Source organism: Cydia fagiglandana, chromosome 20 (assembly GCF_963556715.1).
Source record: "Cydia fagiglandana chromosome 20, ilCydFagi1.1, whole genome shotgun sequence".
NCBI lineage: Eukaryota > Metazoa > Arthropoda > Insecta > Lepidoptera > Tortricidae > Cydia > Cydia fagiglandana.
This window is the reverse complement of record NC_085951.1, coordinates 7,515,537-7,538,556: the sequence shown is the minus strand read 5'-3', so window position 1 is coordinate 7,538,556 and position 23,020 is coordinate 7,515,537. Positions and strand designations below refer to the sequence as shown.

Sequence of the window (23,020 nt, the reverse complement as noted above, 5' to 3'; positions counted from 1 at the left end):
CTTGTATCGTAGAATTAGATTGGTAGTGTACATACACAGCGTGATAGTATAGCTATAACTTCGAACTGGGGGCCGATTTTTTAATTTCGTTCGCTCGATTTCGTCACTCGAAAAACGGTAGAAAACGGCAAATGCTATTTTTTTAATACGAGTGATACAAATTGGGAATCTAGTGTTATTGACCACTCGTTTTCAATTCTATTAGTAGAATTTAAATGCCTCGTAGTGGAGATATTATTGAGCGAAATACACGAAATTGAGCGATCGAAATTCCAAAATCGGTCCTCAGCAATATTCTATATTTTATTAAGACCGTTATAAAAGTGAACCAATACAGTTTCATCATAACAATCGACACTATGTAAAATAACTAAGTACATAAAAATATCGTTGTATTGTGTTACAATATAACAAATGCGGTACACAACGAAATTTTTATAATTATTGAAAATCACATTACATATTTAAGCAGGTATGTACTAATTACTTATATAGTATTTTTAGACATGGCCAAAAACGTAAACTAGATGTGAATTTCTGTAATGTATATGTGTAACATTTAATTGCTCGGAAATCTTCTGTAATTATGAGAATTGCGATGCGGAGACGTACATAAGTAATACATAATAGAAAAATAGTCTTAAAGTCACTATAAAGGTTTATGTATTTATTAGTTTTATTTTAATCTTTATTGCACAATACATGAAGGTACAAATGGCGGAGTTAATGCCTTAAGACATTCTCTACCAGTCAACCAATGGGTCAAACCAGAAAGATTAAGTAGGTACAGTGTATTTGAAGTAAATGAATTTGTAACCAAGACTATACATATATAAAGGTTATCATTAAATAAAAGTTATATGTCCAATAAGTAGAAAAAAGTATCTCTTAGTATTCATATCTTCACTGAAAAACATTAGTTTACAAAATTAGCCATGTCTAAAGAAACCCATCAATGTATACATACAGTGCATGCACCATGCTCTCTAAACTCCTTTTGTACAAAAAAAAAACATTATTTTTATGTTTTTAAAAGTAAAACCTTTAGCCACATATTTTTTTGTTTAGGCTTAAATAGATGGACTACATTCCAACGGCAACTTCCAAGAGGACTACACGTCGTCTGCGCAGTTTTATATTTACCTAATTCTAAAACACAATAATAGTACATTATGAAATTATGAATGATACAAGTGCGAAATATAGGAAATTCGCAACGAGTGGCATAAAGAGTGTTTTAAATCGACACGACTCGCGAATTACGTATTCGCACATGCCTCGTACGATTGGCAGTACATATGGCTCTTTAAATTTTCGACATAGTTAAATAATGTGCTAATTTTCGTACTAGTGCGTCGTAATGTACTGTAAAGATACAAAACCTTTCCTAATTTGTCCCCCTGTATTCATTATTGAAAATCAAAACAAATTTTGATCTAATACATACAATACATACCTACCTAAATACATTGACATAAAAAAATAAAATTTGTAAATCTATTCGCTTACAATACATCTGAGAGGTACAGTCGGCTGCAGAGATACCAGGGGACATAGACAAAGTGACGATTAATTATCAACGCTCGCATCTGTTATTTTGATACCTTTTCCAATTTCCGTATAATATTAACTATTGTCAACTTGGCTACACCCTCTGAGCCCTTTTATATTATCTATACAGGATCAGATTCGTCTGCAACTGACTATACATTCGTGCCAAATCGATACGATTATAGCCAATCGATTTAGCAATCGCTATCCTATTGCCGTAAAACATATTGTTACAGCCACATTGTACAAGGGAGTTTCGACTTTAGCGCACGGACTTAGAGCTCGACGGAGCGGCACACGTTTGGTGAGCGTGGTCGTGTTTGGAACCATGTCGAGGTAAGTGCCGTGCCGGTAGGATGCTCGCTATCCTGTAGAAAGTTCTTCGATGCGCCGGTAGATGTCGCAAGTGAGGTCGTGTTATCTGGAATTTGAAATAATATCTGATTAGGTCAACGAACTATAATAACTATCATATGGACCGTTTTTCGAAGTAAAAAATGTACTAAGAGCGTCGTCTATTAGGTACTTGTATTGTGAAGTTCAGAAGTAATTTAGAAATGAGTCTAATAACCCTATTAAATAAATAGATACGCAAATCTAGACGCAAAACGCAGATGGCACTGCAACCGTGAAAATAACATTTCTTTAGATATGTTATGCCAAATACAAAGAAACATAAATTATAGACTAGACTAGAGATATATATAACACCGTATAAGATAAATAAAGTCTAAGAAAAAAACGTGCCTCGGAAATCAAGAAAAAGTCATTCTCGAATAGATGGCGCCATTACCTTTGGCCTATTCTCGGCTAGATGGCGTTCACGGCACCGTTTGATATTTAACAATTTTAACACATATTGTCAGTGAAAGAACATGGGTCAGTATGGAACAATAAAAATTAAAAATCATTTATCCGTAAACATATTTTGATTAATTTATACATTTTGAATTTTATTTTAAGTTTTAATCGTGTGTCGATAGATGGCAGTAAATGTACCGTGACTACAAAATTTACTTTGGCAGTAGCCCTCTATACTATCTGTTCCAGTGGTGGGCAAACTTTCTTCATGGGGGGCCAGAAAGTTTAGGAAATTTAAGTGGAGGGCCAGAATTGTAGCCAAAATTTATTTTGATTTGTGATAATCGTGGGCCAATGCCATATAGCCCATATTCTAATTATTATATACGACCGGCGGCGGGCCGGATGAAATCCATTCGCGGGCCGCAGATGGCCCGCGGGCCGTACTTTGCCCACCACTGATCTATTCTCTTTGATTAGACTATTGTTTGGTTACAAGATACTTGGAGCCATTATATTTAATCTATGGACCTTATTAAAAATTATAATACTCCACCACGTCAGAGGAAATCGATACCTAGTTTCAAATAAGTGGGCGCGGTGTAGTATTTATGTATATGATATATGCAAATGCAATACGTTTCAGGTTACTGTTATTTTTTAAATGAGAGTAGTATAAGTAAGTAGGTCAATAAGCCCATTCTTTATCGTTAAGATTCGTTAATATATTATAATTAGATAAATTAGGGTATTTACAAAGATTTCTCTTTTCCATGCTTCATCTGCAATAACGACGTTTTTATCAGAATTTCTGTTGGAATTTCAGATGGAAACGTCCTTATTGCACTTGAAGCATAAGCCCTTCTTGAATGGAAAGCCACATAATTATGCATAGGTCATATTACACGACGACGTGTAGAAACCAAAGCCAAAAATTCGTAACATTTGGCTGAATACGTCTTAGTCTTTAAGAAGGCTGAATTCGTCTCGGAACAGAATTTTTTTTCATGATTTCATGGTTGGCCTCATAGTTCCTCAAACTGAAAATTTGACATAGGTATCCCACATTTACCGACCATTTTCCCACATAATTTACGATTATCTGGGAATCCGGGCTTTGCTCGGAAAACATAAAAAAATCAAGAATGAGCGTTTTCCCAGAGATATATTAAGACCTATAGCTATAGATCGATTTTTCGCATCCGAAAACACCCAATCAAATTTCATCGTAGTCGTTAGCCATTTCCGATATCCCCGAACCTTTAAAGGTATAAGATACGTCATTGTTAAACATATATTTTTGAAAGACATTAAGAGATGATTTTGAGTTGGTTACCGTTAAAGCAAACAGAACACTGGAGTTGACCACATTCCGCTGAGTATTATAAAAACTTTTTACAAAAAAAAGAAAACCGACTTCAAAAAGGATGAAATAAAATATTATCCATTTTAAGTCTATGCGTTACCAACTGATATGTTTGAAGTCGGTGCCAAGCCAACTTTGGAAGCATACCATGATTTTGGTGCGAATCGATAAGGATGTACGTTGGTTTGCCTTACACGACGACAATTAACGTACTTTCTGTAGGTACAGTTGACGTTAAAAATATGTTTACACTTTTCGTCTTATTACAAAGGAGTAAGGTGCAAAAGTGTAACCAAATCTTTGACGTCGAATGTACCTAAGAACACACCTTAGAACACACGATCAAACCTTCTTAGCACAGTCCGTACCATGTTAGTCGGCACGCAAGCGTGAGATTGGGACTGAAGTTATTTCCCGTCCCTTATTCAGAGAACTACGTTTCATAATATAAAACAATTCAAGGAATTTACTTTCTTGCCAAATGTCACCTGAAGCGGTTCAGTTGTATAGCCATGAAAAGGTGACAAAGAGGCAGACAGAATTACTTACACATTTATAATAGTTATTAATACAGTTCTAATGGGATTTATAGTTATAAGGCTGATTATTATATTTGACGAGTATTGTTACTACTTGGCTTGGCACCGACTTCAAACATATCAGTTGGTAACGCATAGACTTAAAATGGATAATATTTTATTTCATCCTTTTTGAAGTCGGTTTTCTTTTTTTTGTAAAAAGTTTTTATTTTTCCATTTTTAGTTTTAACGCATTGTTAAGAGTGCGACGCATGAATGAAAAACAACATCATGATTAACACTAAATTCGTGTATCTACTTTAATAAATATGTAATCAGGAATTTTCTCGAGTCCGTCTGGGAAATTACAATTCCTGTCACTACACTAAATCCATCATCACAGCGTATCAACTCCTGATCCATGTACCCCTCGGCCCTGAACCAGCAGCCCTACAACCACCATTACCCGACCCCTTTATCCCCGACCCCTTAACTCCTAACCCTAACCCCCGATCAGTAGCCTTACCAGCTTTCCAAGAGTTTGACATTGATTTATTCGCTAGCGTGTGTGTAACTTACTTTCTTTGCATCTCGCTCGTATTGGCATATTAGTGCGAGCGAGATGCATAAAAAGTTAGTTACGAAGACGTTAGCGTCGCTAACTTAGCGAATATGTCAATGTCAAACTCGTGGTACGGCTACACTTGCACTACATCAAATTGGCGGTGTTCGAAAGCAAATGCTTGAGTTACTTTAGAAAACACCGAAATCACTTTACACGTGCCTTTAAAAACTGAGGAGTTCCCTCAGTTCCTCATGGATTCCATCATCAGACCAGAACCAAAAATAATACGAAAACACCTAGGAGGCAACTCCTTCCAAACAAAAAAAGAATTACTCAATTCGGATCACAGGTGCCGGAGTAATCGCTGAACATACTACATTTAAAAAATCATCATCATTATCATCAAAACAATCATCATCATCAGGTCTACTTCATCAAAGTGGTGGTTTTCGGGAGAAAATGCTCGAGTTGCTTAAGAAAACACCCAAATCACCATGCATTTGCCTTTAAAAATTGAGGAGTTCCCTCAATTCCTCATGGATCCCATCATCAGAACAGAACCAAATTAAAATGGGACCAACTCGGAGGTAGTTCCTTTCAAACAAAAAAAGAATTACTCAAATCGGTCTACGGATGTCGAAGTAATCGGTGAACGTACTACATTTAAAAAATCATCATCATTATCATCAAAACAATCATCATCATCAGGTCTACTTCATCAAAGTGGTGGTTTTCGGGAGAAAATGCTCGAGTTGCTTAAGAAAACACTCAAATCACCATGCATGTGCCTTTAAAAATTGAGGAGTTCCCTCAATTCCTCATGGATCCCATCATCAGAACAGAACCAAATTAAAATGGGACCAACTCGGAGGTAGCTCCTTTCGATCAAAAAAAGAATTACTCAAATCGGACTACGGATGTCGGAGTAATCGGTGAACGTACATAGAAAAAAAAAAAAAAAAAAATAGCCACAACCGAATACAGAACCTCCTCCTTCTATGAAATGGAAGTCGGTTAATAAAGTAGGCAATCTGCGTAACAGGTTGCATGAGGTCCTACGCAAAGCCGTAACTTATATATGTAATTATAAATAGATATATAATATAATATATAAAAGACTTATATACTTAATTAAAACACTGGTAAGCTAGAGATTTTAGAGGCATTACGTGCCTAATGTGTTTTTTTATATCAAAACACAAGTTAACACGTTACTACCAGGTACTGGGTACTAAACGTGTTAAAAAGCTACAGACATTTAAATGCTCCTGTAGTTCGTTTTTTTTTGCACTAGACAGAAGGTAAGCGATCTTAAAAATCAGTAACTGTTACTTATGAAAGCAGAAGAATATAAATGACCGTATTAGATTCATGGTTGTTACATAAATATTTGCCGTGACTTATTTTTAAAACGTGTTTTTCAATTAATAGATACATCAAGATTGTTTACCAATTTACACCATATTTTTATTTACACAAAGCCGCTTATTTTAAAAAATGCCAATTATTTTTTTACGCAAGCTTTTAAACAGACCGGTCAGCCGGAAAATTTTGATAAATATCTGCTAAATTGTTGCGGCTTGAAGGCTATTTCTTGCAATCCGATATCCTGCACCGATCTTTATCAGTGCAATTCGGTATAAAAACAGAAAGGCCTTGTCAAAGAATGTCTTTAAAATGAAATAGTACTCAGTAAGAATACACGTTGCACTTATCTGGGACATTTAAGAGCCAACAGGAGTGGTCAAATCTCCATACAAACGTACTCGACTGTTTCCTCCGTGGTTTTTGAAGCTAGAGCAATGATTTTTTCGACACAGATTAATATTGTCAATATCTGTGTCGGACCATTTTCCTGTTTTGTTGTTTTTTAAGGCGCTAGAGCCCTTCAAAAATGACTAAAATGGCCTAATTGACTATGCCGCAATGAGAGGCGTGGTATTCAAAACTGATATCAATTAGTCAAAAAAGCAAAACGGTCGGACACAGATAATTTCATAATCATTTAGATTTCCAAATTTGGTTACGATTGCTTAAGTTTTGGAGGAGGAAAGCTGTAGTTGTCCCTATCGCACTAATTTTAGGGGCGGAGTCGAATTTCTAAATACGTACAGTCGTACACAGACTACGGTTCCTGATGCTTACCTAGGTGCGTGTCTCGCTCTGAGCAGATGGGGTGGCACTTCTCTCCGGTCGACCTCGTCAGGACCTAGCTGCAGCCCCGCTACCAGCTGCATGATCTCCCGTTCCTTCTTGAGCTCTTCACGACCTGTCTCCACCTGGAATGTACGGAAAACAAATTAGTTTATTGTTGAGGTACCATAATCAATAACTTGCCTAGAGCATCGGCTTTGCCTTGCGACAAAGCATAGAAGAAATCTTATGAATGCTAATGATATCATAGATGATAATGGGGCCAAATTCGACATGTACAACTGTCAGATTTCGCATCCACGTCAAATCAACAGTTGATTTGATTGCATACTGAGTGTTGATTCCATCAACGGTGGATAATATCATTTGGTACAACCAAAACTCAACTCTAAACTAAGGGTGGTTCGGTTTGGTTTGCTTGTCACCCTAACTGTGGATTGTTAATGTCAAATTTTGACATTGTACGTATTCGAGAACTTATGATTTTTCCCACATCAACGGGAGATCAACACGATACGTCAAACGTCGCTTGTCGAATAGGGGTCCAGATGTAGTGCATAATTGTTTTCCATCGTATTTGCTCGGAAACGTTGTATTGGTCATGCTACGTCAGTCAACCTCTGTGCTTTTTTTCGCACCGAGGCTGACTGAAATACGAGTAGCAAGATACGTTCGTACGTCGAGAAAAAAAAGATATCTTATTTCTGAATAATGTGATGCCCTCATAACCGTATATTACGTTGCACGTTGCAAAGTGTTAAAAGTTAATAACAGGCAATATTTTACGAGTGCCTATGTTCCTATTACGGGACACATCCTGTATTTATGTTTTGTTTACTTTCTAATTCGTATGATATAAACGTACAAACCTACCTATGGGCTACAAGTAGAGAGCCTATGACGGATTTAGGTAAGGTAATGTGACTGTGACTGAATAATAACATGTACAGAAATATGTAATACCACCTGCCGGTACTAAATAGGTATTTAAGAAGCATTTTTCGTCGCAGAATGATACGTTCGAACAACTTCCTGACTTCGTAATTCGTTGCATACAATTTATCTAGCAGGACAAAGGAGGACAAACGCAGATAGACCTAATTTAAACCACAACAAAGTCGCATAATCCCTAATTCTCTGCGGTTAGCATAAAGTAACACATCATTCATTTCATTCATCATACTCGCGACATACATAACACCACCCGTCAATATCGATGTAAACGCACACGTAACGCATTGCACAACCTATCGACCGCAGTCGGTAAGATCGATGGTGCCCGGTTTCCTTATTGATCTTACTTTTTCCTGGGTTTTTATGTAATCTTTCTTGAAACCGATACGGCATTTGCATTATAAACGTTGGAATGTGCATGCCGGCTGCACGATAGTGTTAATTGGTAGTAAAAATGTAACCGACCAAATAATCAATCGAACCAATTTATATGGTTGACAGAGAGAGAAATAAACAAAAGGCATTTTAAATACGAGAGACGACGAAAAATACAGCTATTGTATGTTGGGAGTTTCTAAAAGTCATCTATTAGACATCTTTTAGACATTACCAAGATAAGATAACGATATGTTTAAGATCTAACCTGTCAAATTTGACATTTGCGCGATTCTGGAGATACTCTTGAACGATTTCCACAGGATATGACTTAGAGATCCAATTTACATCTAATAGATATCTTACCCGTATATATCTTGGTTGCCCGAATTGCGCTGCAAAAGTGAATCAGTTGATATCTAAACTATAACGTATCTAGAATGGATCTAGTACGTGTCGTATCTTGTGAAGTTCGAATACGGCAGTTAGTGTAAATTTCATTCGATAACGTGACGAGCGTTCGCGTTTGTGATATATCTATTTTTGTATGAGATTTTGAACAGCGCGCCAGTGCGAAGCGGGACGTTTTGGAAACTCAAATACCCATACAAAAAATGCAACTTAACGCAAACGCATACGTCACGTCACGCTATCGAATGAAATTTACACTAGGGGTGGGGTACTTACTAATAAATGGCTATTTTCTAAAAACATATTCAAACCCCAACGAACCAAATAATATTTTCAGCGTTTGAACATAGTTTCATTCGATATCGAAACCTTAGGTATCTCGGGACGAATGAAAGGTTCAAAGAGCCGCCTACAAATCTAAATATTTCAAATCGTCTGGTGACAAGCAAACGTCACTGAGTACTATCAAAAAATTTAAGTAACAATGCACCTTATTACACTTGTAACACGGTTTACTGTCCAATAATTTCAATGATGTTAGTTAGTGACTTTTGCTTGTGACCCGACGAAATAATGTACATAAGAGCATCATTTGTTTATTGCTGTAACTTACTGTTTATTTAATTGAAAGTAATTTACACAGTTATTTGTAATCCATGCTCGCTTATCCATCCGTGCCAAGTCGGCCGCTCGAATTGTGAGTTGCATATTTCTGAATACTACGCATTTAAATAAAGGAGCTGATACAGGCCTATTCGGATTTCGAATCACAAGATCTTGAGACGATTTAGAGATCAACTAGATCTACATTAGATATCGACTAGATATGACTTGGATAGCTAAGTCATAACTTGTCGAAATCGTTCAAGAAGACCTCCAGAATCGCGGAAACGTCAAATTTGACATATCTATCTTACAAATATCTTTAAATTATCCATATCGTAATTTGTTGAAGTCTAGTAGAAATCTAATTCATTTTCCGAATCGAGCCGTTAATCCCTTATTCATAAAACATACCAATATCTTGCCAATATTTAACAAAGTTAAATATTGTTTCTTAACATAAAATGACAAAATGATCGATAGAAATGAACAACTCTATCAACTGTTTGTTGACAGAGTTGGACTTGTTCGATTTTGATAGCCCAGACGGTGCAAGTGTTATTTGTCTCATAGAAGTTTGACGTTTCTAATAGCACTTGCACTGGGTCGGGCTATCAAAATCGCTGCCAACAGTGCCAACTTAGGTTGGTCTCATTCTAACGCAAAGAGCTAATTATTCTATACTATGAGAAACTATTACAGAGATTTAGGTTCTAATTTCTCTGGTTTGCTTCTCTCTGTAATTTCGTACATTACATTTTTTTTACGCAATATTACTTACAGACATACCCTAAGTATTGGTTACCTTCCGACGTATTGGTATGATGGAAAAGGACAAACGATTATTATCGGCTTGCTAACTTTAGTAAACGTTTATGAATAAGAGTGACATTCCATTTCCAACTGCAGCTGCAATACTGTTAATTTTACTATGGAAATTGACAATGACAGCGACGCGTTTCCATAGTAAAATGAACAGTATTGCAGCTGCAGTTGGAAATGGAATGTCACTTTAAGGGGGATATTCAGTGAGATAACGTAATCCATAAATAAGGCACTTATCTCAAAACTTCCCTCATACGGGCTTCCTAAGGGGTTGTGCACATGGGTTGCCAGCTTCCTGTGTGGGCGTAGCATTTCAGTCGTCACTGACGGAATATGCTCGGACTATAAGCCCATAAACGCTGGCGTACCCCAAGGATCTGTACTATCGCCTACCCTGTTCCTGCTGCATATCAATGATATGTTATTGACTAACAATATTCATTGCTATGCAGATGACAGCACTGGCGATAGCTGTTATACAGGTCGTGCAAACGCCCCCCCTGAGCAGGTGTCGGAGTGTAGGATGCGACTTGTGTCTGAGATCGAGACGTCCCTTGAACAGGTCTCCGAGTGGGGTAGACGTAACCTCGTCCAGTTCAACCCCAGTAAGACACAAGTCTGCGCGTTTTCCACTAAAAAAGCCCCATTTGTCACGGCGCCAAAGTTTCAGGGCATTCCCCTTACCATGTCTAAAAGTATCGGGATACTTGGTCCAGTTTCGAAGTCATTTGGAACATAAAGCCAAACTGGCCTCAAAAAAGCTTGGGGTGCTTGACAGAGCCAAACAGTACTTCACACCTAGTCACCGGCTTTTGTTATGTAAAGCGCAGGTTCGGCCTCATATGGAGTACTGTTCTCATCTCTGGTCTGGCGCCCCACAATACCAGCTCCTTCCTCTTGACTCCATCCAACGGCGGGCAGTTCGTGTTGTCGGCGATCCCGAACTTACTGACGGCTTAGAACATCTTAGCCTTCGGAGAGACGTTGGCTTTCTTTGCATGTTCTACCGTCTGTACAATGGGGAATGCTCGGAAGAACTTTTTGATTTGGTGCCATCGTCTCGATTTTATCACCGCACCTCCCGCCAAAGGAGCAAAGTTCATCCCCACTTCTTAGATACATGGCACACCAAGAATAAGCGGGCATCTCGCTCGTTTCTTCCCAGAACGTGCAAAATGTGGAATGACTTGCCTCCTGAGGTATTTCCTTTGCGCTACGACATGGGATTCTTCAAGAAGCGGGTATTTAGGGTTCTCAAGGGTCGGCAACGCTTAAGCGGCTCCTGTGGTGTTGCTTATGTCCATGGGCGACGATGACCGCTTCCCATCAGGCGGCTCGTCTGCTCGTTTGCTGATATTACATAAAAAAAAAATAAGGCTCCAAAGTCCTTATGAATACCCTCAAGTTGACAAAAAGGCATACAAAAACTTGCTTCCGCTCCGAGTTCCCAGTGTCCCTAACGCACTTTTATATCACATACCGGTAAAAATGTGACAACTACATGACAACAACCTACTTACCTATCTCATCATCTGCAACATCTGTATGTACCTAACCTACACTTTGTTAAAACCGTCCACAGTTCTCGAATTCCATTCGCACCAACTATAGAATTTCACCGACGAATTGTAAATGTTAGTTTCTCACGTTAATCGAGCTACGCTGAGATTATTTGTGCTCGTACTACTATAAGAAGTTTAGGAAGTCACACATGATATCAAAATAATAAAATTCTAGCTCCTGTACTGTTTTTGTAGTATGTATTATATGTATATTATAATATCTATTTCATGTTAGCGTTTATCTTGGTTGCATCCTCATTTTGCTGCTTAGGAACCTTACTGTTCATTTTCCGACTTTCCTCCTTCCTTCATGTCACACGGTAGTATATCACTATCACTACACCTTATAAAACAAAGTCTCCCGCCGCGTCTGTCTATTTGTGCGTTTGTATTATATGTTCGCGATAAAGTGAAAAACTACTGAAATAATTTTCAATTTTTCATGCGGTTTTCACATATCAATAGTGATTATTAAGGAAGGTTTAGGTGTATAATTTGATAACCCCTGCGAAGCCGGGGCGGGTCGCTATTAAGTAGACAGCAGAGTTGAATGATCAGTTTTAAAAAATATTTGGTTAAATACGTATAATACATTAATTACATACTAGTATTAATATTAGTTAGGATTACTGTATGTCATTCTGCATAGCACTTTAGTTGGCACTATCGCACTGTAGGTGTTATTGTTCGAACCAAAACAATCAACGTAGTGTTGTGTAGTATCGCTGTATGATGTATGAATTAGCATTGTTACGTAGATGGAGTGTACGAGCGTGCCTATCTACATTCATTGACTATAATGACTATACAATCGATGATTTGTACGTAACGTACAAATAGCCATGTCAGTTCATACAAAAGTTTGCACAATTGTGCAAGGTTTTCGGCAGAGGGGTAAGCTCTTAAAGGCGACTCCAGTTATTAAATGCTCTAAGATTGAAATACATATATATGTACATATTTAGTTCGGTTCACTCACGAATCACAATACATTCGGATACAATCTTACAGGTGTTTTCTATTTGAAATAACAGTTTAAATTCATAATTTGAAATTTCCACTTTAAAAAGTAAAAAAACTTATAAATATTTTTGTATAGGAATCGAAATTATCCATTTCCATACTGAAAGCTTCCTTTTCCTGTATATTTTTTTTAATTTCCGAGATGTTTTCCAAGTTTTTGGAAATTTGCAAACTTGATCTTAAAAATCGGCCAGGCTATATTTATGTATATTTTGGTTGCTTATTAAGTATGTACCGCATTCACCATTGCTTAATAATGTTTAACTTTGTATGCAAATGGCCCGGGGCGCAATCTCGGCGACATTTGCCGGTAACTTTCTCATTCCGGGAATTTTAGTAAACCAACTGAACGTTGCTACAGTTTATATGAGAATGAACGTTGCGAACAATGGCTGCTGAGGATTTTATGAGCAGCCAGTAATGAGCAGAGCGGTGGTAAATTTAGAGCCTAAGGTAATTATTCAGACCGTTCCATATTTTCAATTTAGCAACAGAGATTTCCTTCTCACCCGAATTTCGAATTTCGAGGTTTTCTTCGGGTTTTCATGTTGTTTGGTTTTTCCGCTATTTAACTAATAAAGTGGTGTTACTCGTATACATTAATTGAGGATGTAAATTCCCAGTAAATATATTCTAACATTTTTTTCTATCGAAGCGTACGTTGTAGTTATTCAGTTAAAACTTTATCTATTTTTAGATTTAGTTTTTAAGTTTTGTAGGTTAGTTATTTATGTTTTTTTTCTAGGTATGTGCATTAAGTTTGTATGCACTAATAAATCATTAAAACTTATTATTTGCTGTTAATAACCGAACGAATGTTTAACTTAATTACCTATGTACATATTTATTGATCAGTACGAATATGATGGTCGTTCTTGTCTACGTGACAGCGAGATAAAACTGTGTCCGTCACTTTCTAACCCAGTGTAAAAAGTGACAGTTATTTTATCACGCGGATAAAGATTGATAAAGCCATCCATAATACGCCGGCTGATATACCGGAGCGACCAAGGTACTCACGGATATCTGTACACGCCTCTATTGTTCGTGTTCATGTATTTTTGTCCATCTCGGTCGCTCCGATACATATGATAGCGACTGTATGTTTACCGACAACTCACAGCTGTAATCGTAGCGTGACAATATGGAATGAATGCGCATCTAGTATCGCATGCTCATAATTATGTAGTTACTCACTAGCTAATGCGGGCGTAATTCTCATTAACACTTCGTAAAGGTATCAAAGTGATATTAATATTTCATATTAACGTTCAATCATAACGATGTGTTTTATGGGAATTAGTACTACTAATGTAATTTTTTTAGTAATATTTTGATTTTTGAAAAAAAAATTATAGTTATTGTAAACTAACCACGTGGAAGAGCGGTGTTCTCTTAGCACAAGTGTCTTCTCACTTAAAAAGAGACACCAGTGCAGATACTGTAATTTGTTTTTCAAGCTACTGAATAAAATAAAAAAATTTTATAATATTTTTACAAGACAAACTCCCTGCTTGCACTGCCTAAAGGATGACTCAAGTTAGACCGGGCCGTGTCCGGGCCGGAGCTTCCGGCGCATCGTTTTCTATTAAAATCATCACGTGATCGCCTGTCATGTCATAGAAATTGCAAGGCACAATGATTAAACTGCATAAAACTTCTGATGTAGGTAGTAATAATATATCAAAATCAATTTTTCTGAAATTACCAGGCAATTTAACGAGAACTTAAACAATTTTCCAAAGGAAATTAACAAAACTATAAAATAAGTTTATTGTACCGCATTTTAATTAAATTTTTGCTTAATTATCGAAGTTAGTGCTCGTTAAATGTACATTCCTTGTTCATGTTATTCTAAGTTAACTTGCATTCCATCATGACTTAGTGGAGAGTGAACATATTAATGTTTAAGTTTATATCCACGAGAGGTTACATGCATGTACAGTCCGATGTGTTTTGAATCATGGCATAGAACAACATTTTAGTAAAATAATAAACAAATATAATAGGACATATTTACGCAAATGTGCGGAGAAGTGCCGGATAAAGGATGACGATGACTCACGTTAGACCGGGCCGAGTCCGACCCGGAGCTTCCGGCGCATCTTTTTCTATGGAAAGCATCACGTGATCACGTGTCATGTCATAGAAAAGTAAGCGCCGGAAGCTCCGGGCCGCACACGGCCCGGTCTAACGTGAGTCATCCTTTACCGAGATTTCACTGTAATTCAAGATTGGTGCCACATCTGACCAGTGGCGTTTCTATCTAATTGCTCCAACTAATGACACCTATTAAACAAAAGCCTAGCCTAGCTCATTACTTTCTACAAGCGAGCGAGCAAACAGTCTCTATTTGCGTTTGCGCACCGCGTAATCACATTTCTATGCGTACGCGCCGGTCACGTATCGATTTCAATGAGCCCAGTTTTATTTAAAAGGCTTCGAGAAATTTATGATAATTTACTGATTTTAATATATTGCTTGCTAACAACTAGCTGTATTAATGTCTAATTAAATGTAGGTACATTAGTGCTATTGACATTGAGATAACAAGTTTTGAACAACTCAAAAGACATCTCTAAGGACAGTTTCATTCATGAGTATGAGAAAAAAAATATTAATTAGTGTCGCAGCTGCCAAATTCCAGTAGGATCCAATCAAAACAACTATTTACAAGTTACGTATCTTTTATGGACTTAAGAAAAATCCAAGAAATTATAAGTATACAGCCGCGCCCCTAATTGACCAGAAGACTTCACTTCGTTCAGTGGAATACCAGTGTTGAGAAAGGTGATTCATATCCACTTGCTCAGCTCAACACTTGACAATACAATTATAATTTTCCGTGAAAACATTGTACATGTATGTACTAGTATATACTCGTATGTATCAGTAAATTTCCTCCATTACATGCTATACAGAACGTCCCAAGACTATGGGACATCAAGGGAAAGTACCTTAAATATCGTAGATAGGATATTTTGCCGAAAGAAGATTATTTTAATTTACAAAACAATTTAAACTGCATTCATAGATTTTTAAATAATTACATGGTTGAGCCGGGAATCGAACCCGCTACACGGGAAAAAAATCAGCCTGTAGTTTTATCATACCGATCGAAAGGATTCATCATAAGGATTATTTTTTGCTAAATAACATAGTATCAGATATAAAAGGAAGACCATTTTTTATTCAAAATTAATCAATTTAATTTATCAAATGCTCAAAATAAGTCTCATTTTGTTGAATACAAAGTCGCACTCTTTTGATTATTTCGCTAAATTTCACATCAAATGTTAAAATTCATGGTCTTCCTTTTATTTCTGACACTATGTTATTTAGCAAAAAATAATCCTTATGACGAAGCCTTTCGATCGGTATGATAAAACTACAGGCTGATTTTTTTTTCTCGTGTAGCGGGTTCGATTCCCGGTTCAACCATGTAATTATTTAAAAATCTATGAATGCAGTTTAAATTGTTTTTTAAATTAAAATAATGTCTTCTTTCAGCAAAATATCCTATCTACGATATTTAGGGTACTTTCCCTTGATGTCCCGTAGTCTTGGGATACTGTATGCTATGTCTTGTATTAAATTATGATTTCATTAAGTAGGTATCTACCTATACCCACTTAGATACCAATACATCATAGTGGTTAAAAAAGGAATAAAAAAGGAATTTTTCAATTAATTTATTTATCTCTGACATTGTATAGATTATAGATCATAATACTAACAATATTTTATAAGCCATAGTCGTAAGTACTAACAAAAATGATCTCAGTTGGTCCTTAAATAAATGATAATTAAATGAAATTACCTAATCTAATTGTACTATTTGTACTTAAATCATATAATACAGCGTTAATTAGAACAATTTACATAATTAAAAACTTTAAGATCATTTTAAAATTTGATAAATGATTTTGAAGCAATCGACGAATTAAATCAGAATTAGTCACATGATCTTATTACGCATTCGACTGACTGCAATAATGATAGATATTTGTATATAAGTGGTTTTGACAAAAGGCAGAGCAAACAGCATTCATAAGTTCGTTCACTCTAACCGGGTCAAGCATTGTGTTCAAATTAATAAATATTTAAGGCAAATTATACGAGGTTTTGCATATCGAACTAGGTTAAAAGCATACCTGAGTATAGGGTTGCCAGATGGTCGGGATTTGGCGGGATTCTCCCGATTTTTAGCATGTGTTCCCGATTCCCGACAAAGTGTAAACTGTCCCGAAAAACAGCTTCACGTTATAAAACAATAATTTCAAGTTCCGAACTGTCGTCGAGCGAGCGAGCTGACGTAGTGCCAATAATTTAAAATATCGTTGTTTTTAATACAATTACTTTCATTTGAATGTATTTCTTTTCCCGAATTAAGTCCCAAAATCCCGAAAAATTGATATTGTTTCCCGATAATAGCGCCTTTCGATCTGGCAACCCTACCTGAGTACAACAACCTACAATAACAACATTCATAATGACAACATTGTCGGCACTTCTTTATGATATAGGAGGCAAACGAGCAGATGAATCGCCTGATAGTAAGCAATTACCGACGCCCATGGACACCTGCAACACCAAAGGGGTTACAAATGCTTTGCCGACCTTTAAGATGGAGTTCATATTACGCTCTATTTTAAATATACTTAGCAGGGCTCGGAACCGGTATTTTTTAAAAACCCCGAAATAGCACAGTTTTTTAAATTATTTTATGCTGTTTACGTAGGACTGGATCAAGTATTTAGGTAACGATTTTGTATTATTAGATTGTCCCATTAAAAGTGAAATAATAAACCAAAGAACGAAAAAGAACGAAATAATACCGGTATTTTTGTATGGAGCAAATACCGGTTTCCGACCCCTGATACTTAGGCACATCCTTTAAGACAGTTATGCTCTTTTTCCAGAATCTTATGCTACTTTGGCGGTTTTCGTAAACATAGTCTACAAGATACCTACTTAGGTAAGACTGCAGTTAACGCATACGTATAAGGTTCTAAGAGAGCTAACATACGGAAGCTAAGCAGTTAAGCACGCATTCTAATTGTCATTTCACTCCTTCCTCGTGGCCGACTCCAGACATTGCCACAGACGTTTCAAAAACGCTCTAACTCCATATAAAGATCAAACTTCTTACTATCTTTTGGTGTAAAGTGAAGCTGTAAGCTGTAGAATGCCGACGACCATGAATTCTGCATGTTCACGATTCGTCGGCCGTGGGAGCGGGGATCGCTGATTCGATTTTGATTGACGTATACTGGTTGGAATTCGCGACAAATGTTTTAGAGTTAAGGTGACAGTCCATTTCCAACGATAGCTGCCCAACCATTCATTTTACTATGGAAATTGACAATAACACCGACGCGTACGGACCAGTAGTGCAGCTGCGGTCAGAAATAGAATGTTACCATTAGCGTCCCATCCTGTGTGATTACCGTAAGTATTAGATTATTCCGCGCCAAACATAGTCCCTACACGAAACACTTATTTAGTTTTTTACATCATAATTGTATCTACATCATCATAAATGTAAGCCATGCAATGGTTTTGACCAAAATTACAAATCTTTTCAACACTTCAGTCACGGAAACAACAAGCAATATGCAGTACCACTGAATATTGATGGAACGGCTTAATTTAATTAAATCTACATTTTCGTGACGACGGCCATGCGTGCAGGCTAATGAGGTGATTGAAGGAGTCGTGAGTGCTATGAAGAATACGTATACATCATGTACCTTTAAAGACATACCTACATGGTTTTTCACGAGAACCTTATATTGATGAATTAGGAACTAGAGTTGTGTGACAGTCTAATAATGTGTTTAAAGGATAAGTGTTAAAACACATACATTTATCATCATCTTCATCATCCCACTGCTGATATATATATATATATATATATGAGCACAGGCCTCCTCTCATGCGCGAGAGGGCTTGGGCTATAGTCCCCACGCTAGACACATTTACATTTGTATAATTTTTATTGCCTAAATCGAAGGTTGCGTTTTGGACATCTATGCTGCGTAAAATTGTGTTGTAAAAGTAAGCGTGAGCTTTGGGTATATTTTCTTTGTGTACATTTCATTTCTTGTATTTTACTATACTAGCGCCATTACATACTAGATGAGCGTACTTTTCTTGGGCAATTTCCTGAGTTAGTCTGTTTCGTATGATCATAATATAGACATCCTTCTTTTGTACTTTCTTTTGTTTTTGCAAATTTTACTCGGATGCACGAGATGCATATCGCTTACCGCAAGGAAAGGAAAGAGTGTACATAATGTCTTTTTTTGCAAATTTTCAGTTTGCAACTTTTGTAAGATCCGAAAGTTACCAGTCGATAATGTAAATAATATGTTTCTAATGACGTTATAAATCCTCTTCAGGTATGGTAAAGGCCGTGAACACTAATTTACTTTGCTTGGTTAATGAATAATATTTAGCGGTTAGATTACTAGCACTCCGCGATATGCGTAGCAATGGAGGATTTCCTACAAATTGCATGTTACTGGAAGCAATAGTGGCATTGCTTCCAGTAACATGCAATTTGCATACATACAGAGTTGAGTCTGGTGCCCATTCGTATATTTAATTATGGCTCCTCTACACGATGGGCCAACGCCAGCCACTTCAAGGGACGTATTTATGCGTTAGACGTTTACCGCATGGCTGCGTCCCTTGGAGTGGCCTGCGTTGGCCCATAGTGTAGAGGAGCCATTACATATACCAACAGGAGTATGCCGACCTTCAGTCTTCAATGATGAGACTGATGATTATATTCTATTCTACGTCACATAGATATTAGGTACATATGTATGTATCTAGATGAGCCAAATTTGAGCTCAGTCGGAACAGTGTCAATTGCAACTTGCAATAGGATCAGACACTGTAGATTTTATAATGTGTTTAGGTACTCCTATAGATACATAATACTCATGGAAGTCATGGACAAATTTAGACGAACGCAAAAAAATACTGGATAACACACCTAAAGTATGTAATTTCATCATCATCCTGCTAGGCCAAAGTGTGTAATTAGGCTAAAATATGTAATTTCAAAATTAGTATTTAAACTTTTTTTTTTGGGTTCCTCTAAATTTGTCCATGAGTGTAGTTGTAGAAGGATCTTTCTAAGATCACTAAACATGGAGTCATATTTTGAGCTCCTTCTATGGAATCGTATTCTAAAATAGATGTCATTTACTAAAGAAAAAGCGACCAAGAGCCCTCCTCCCATCCTTCTTCGAAAGTCTACAATTCGGTATTGATAAATCTACTGTGGTTAATAGAATCATTAACCCGACGTGTAAGACAACTTAGCCAAATCTAGAACCAGCTGACTGTGAAAGCAGTAACCTTGGATGTCGTCACGGCGAGCGGACGGCGACCTACAAGCGTCATATCAAACTGTACTCGATACTCTAGCGGTGCGCGACAATGCTAATCTGTGTCCCGCAGTCAACTATGATCCGAAATCCCAAAATATTTTTTTTATACCTAGTTGGTGGCCAACAAGCACATGTTTGAAGAAATTATATAACTTCATTCTACTAACATGCTAAGTAAACCCTATGCCCTAGAAATTTAAGTACCATAAAACAAGGGTTTTAAGGCTGACCCAGGTCAGGGGTTTTAATAGAGTGACAAGAAAAAGTTATCTACCCTTTTACAAGGATGGACCCAAGCTAGGGTAGTGTGTGACATATAACATAATATCTGGAAGACCGAGCTTTGCTTGGAAAACATATAAAAACTCAAAAATACGCGTTTTCCCAGAGATAAGACCTAGCTAGATCGATTATTCGCCCCCGAAAACCCAATATACCTATGTAGCAAATTTTATAGAAATTGTTGGAGCCGTTTGCTCGTTTAAAAGTATAAGATAAGATAGACTAACATTCGTTTACGGTGTGGCTTTGTATAAAATACACAAAAAGTTGGCACAGGTAGTGAAACATTATTAATATGTTCTTGACTAATCTTGATAGATGAGCTATTATCTATAACTAATCGTTGGCAGTTCTTATCTCGTTGCATTAAGGTTTGCAAATGTTCAGTTAACTGTGTTAATAGGCAGACAAAAGCTGAACCGTCTTGAATACCAAATATAAATCGTCGACAAAGCGCTTCCTGTGAGCTTTGAATGACTAAAGCTTGTCCAATACCATCTCTTCCAATCCTTCCATAGCCGCTTCCTGGGATGTACAATAACATCGCTTGCCGGACACCAACCTCAGAAAAACCAGTGTAAGTCTGAACTCGAGTTCCGAAATAACTGTGTGTAATCAGAGATCAATCAATATAGGTACGAGTATCTCCGATGTTAAGTGTAGCCCGTGGGAACAGAGGCCAAGCTAAAACCGGTTCGCAGCAATTCTAAGGAATAAGGTACTAACTAAGTATGGGTTCTGTACAGTGGCTGCATTCTTCCTTCAAGGAAAAGTAAGATGCGGACCTATTAAAGTTTATGCAATGATTACGGCCATCGGTCTTCGTAAAAAGCGGCTTTTTATGTGTGAGACAGACGTAAGAGGGTAACAAGTAGATAATATTTACATTATAAAGATCGAAAGAGTTAATGTTGAATAGAATAAACATACAATCTTCCAAATCGAAATATTGTTTCGAACACGAAGCTTTTTAGTAATTAAAAAAAATGGATTTATTTCATACAAACATGGTCCATATTTTGTCATGGACAACAACATCTAATATTCTGATTTCGGACAATCTTAATTCAAGAGCACGGTCATCTGCTTACGAAATTTTACACGTCGGCTTTGTGTACAATTTTCCTTCCTTAATTGTAGACTTGCGAGTAGGCTACTTATTCAACGAATAACGACCGATGCTATCTTACCGAGTACAAGGAACAAAGTAATAACTTGAACTCGACAATAGCCAGATATCATCTACAGTCAACTTTTCAATTTAAAACTGTTTGATTTATTATCAGATGTGTGTTCCCAAGCTCCCCAATATTTCAGGCCACGAGAAAGTAAAATACACAAAAAAGTGGTGTGACGAGTTTCTCCCGCCAAAACTGAGATCACTGACCGATTGACATTCGATTGGCCTCACAACGCGACAATGTACCATCGACAAGATGATGAAATGGCATTTTTTTTTTACATATGTAGGCTGGTGTGTTGGTAGTTACGAATGCCGAATTTACATTTAAATCGAAATCTTGCATTATTTATGAGGCGTAAAGTACTTTTATGAGTTGATTTTAGTTTTATGAATGTAAGTGTTTTAAGAGATTTTCGGTTTTCGGTATTGCAATGTTAAACGTTTAAAGCTTTTACAGTTCAAGTCAAGTCATACAATGTAAGTTGCTCATTTTGCATATTATGTTATTTTGCAAATTAAATGGCTTCGAAGAAATAAGAATTTAAAAAGCGACCTCTTATATCAAAACCAAGGAAACGAAACCAATTTTTTAGAGCTTTTACCTACTTTATTGTTCTCTTTGTGGCATTTCAGGTTACTTAAATTACGTGCATTAGTACAATTCAGAATGAAAGACCATGAACCAAACTTGTCACGAATCATATTGTCTGTCAATAAGGGCGTAGTCGTTGTTGTCAAAAATAATTACCTACAGTAGATACCTATGCATACGTGCCGACATATTGTAAGAAAAGAATGCCTTAAAAATGTGTGTTGCTACATCAACAATAACATTAACCATTCTTAAAAATAACCATTCGTTACAGTTGTTCAGAAGCTATTAATTCTGTCTGACCGATTTCCATCACCATAGGTTTTCTATCATACTTGGAACATTTTTTTATATCACTACGCCATTCCGCTGAATTTAGAACAAATATCCTCCATAAACAGATGGTAGATTAAATCAATAAAGGCGAAAGTAAAACTCAATAAAGCAATTTGCAACCGTGGTTAAAGAAGTGAATTTAACCCCAATTAAAGCAAAAGTAAACCTAATGCATCGGAGATAAAGTTAATATTCCCACGCACTCTTTGTAGACGTACGATGAGGTTGTTTAAAAGTGTTTGCCTTCGTTTATTTAGAAGAAAGTTCGCAAACAGCGGTTTTGGTAAAGAATGCCGATTATTTCTGTACGGAGTTTCGTAATAAAATTCTGTAAAGGTATGCACAAGTGCACATACCTGTATGGATACTACTTTAACAGAGAAAGGACTTAAATCCTTCTGATGTTGTAGGAAGATAATTCATTTTAAAATAGCTTATCAGTAAAGGTGTCGTGTGAAAAAGACTAGCGGTTAAGTAGACCTACATTTCACATCTTGTGGGCGCATTTTGTAT

General features: G+C 36.8%; 1 protein-coding gene across 2 annotated transcripts in view; it reads right to left on the bottom strand.

Moving 5' to 3' along the window:
- Window positions 1-1,671: 1,671 nt before the first annotated feature.
- Window positions 1,672-23,020, bottom strand: part of LOC134674536 (uncharacterized) — a 46,989-nt gene continuing 25,640 nt past the window's right edge. Inside the window, exons 2-3 of one of the 2 annotated variants that reach the window (XM_063532639.1) lie at window positions 6,947-7,080; window positions 1,672-1,972 (exon numbers count right to left, since the gene is read on the bottom strand). In XM_063532639.1, coding sequence (XP_063388709.1) covers window positions 1,969-1,972; window positions 6,947-7,080 — 138 coding nt within the window. In that variant the 3' untranslated portion in view covers window positions 1,672-1,968. Of the gene's footprint in view, window positions 1,973-6,942; window positions 7,081-23,020 lie in introns of those variants that run through there. The other variant, XM_063532640.1, reaches the window with a different exon arrangement.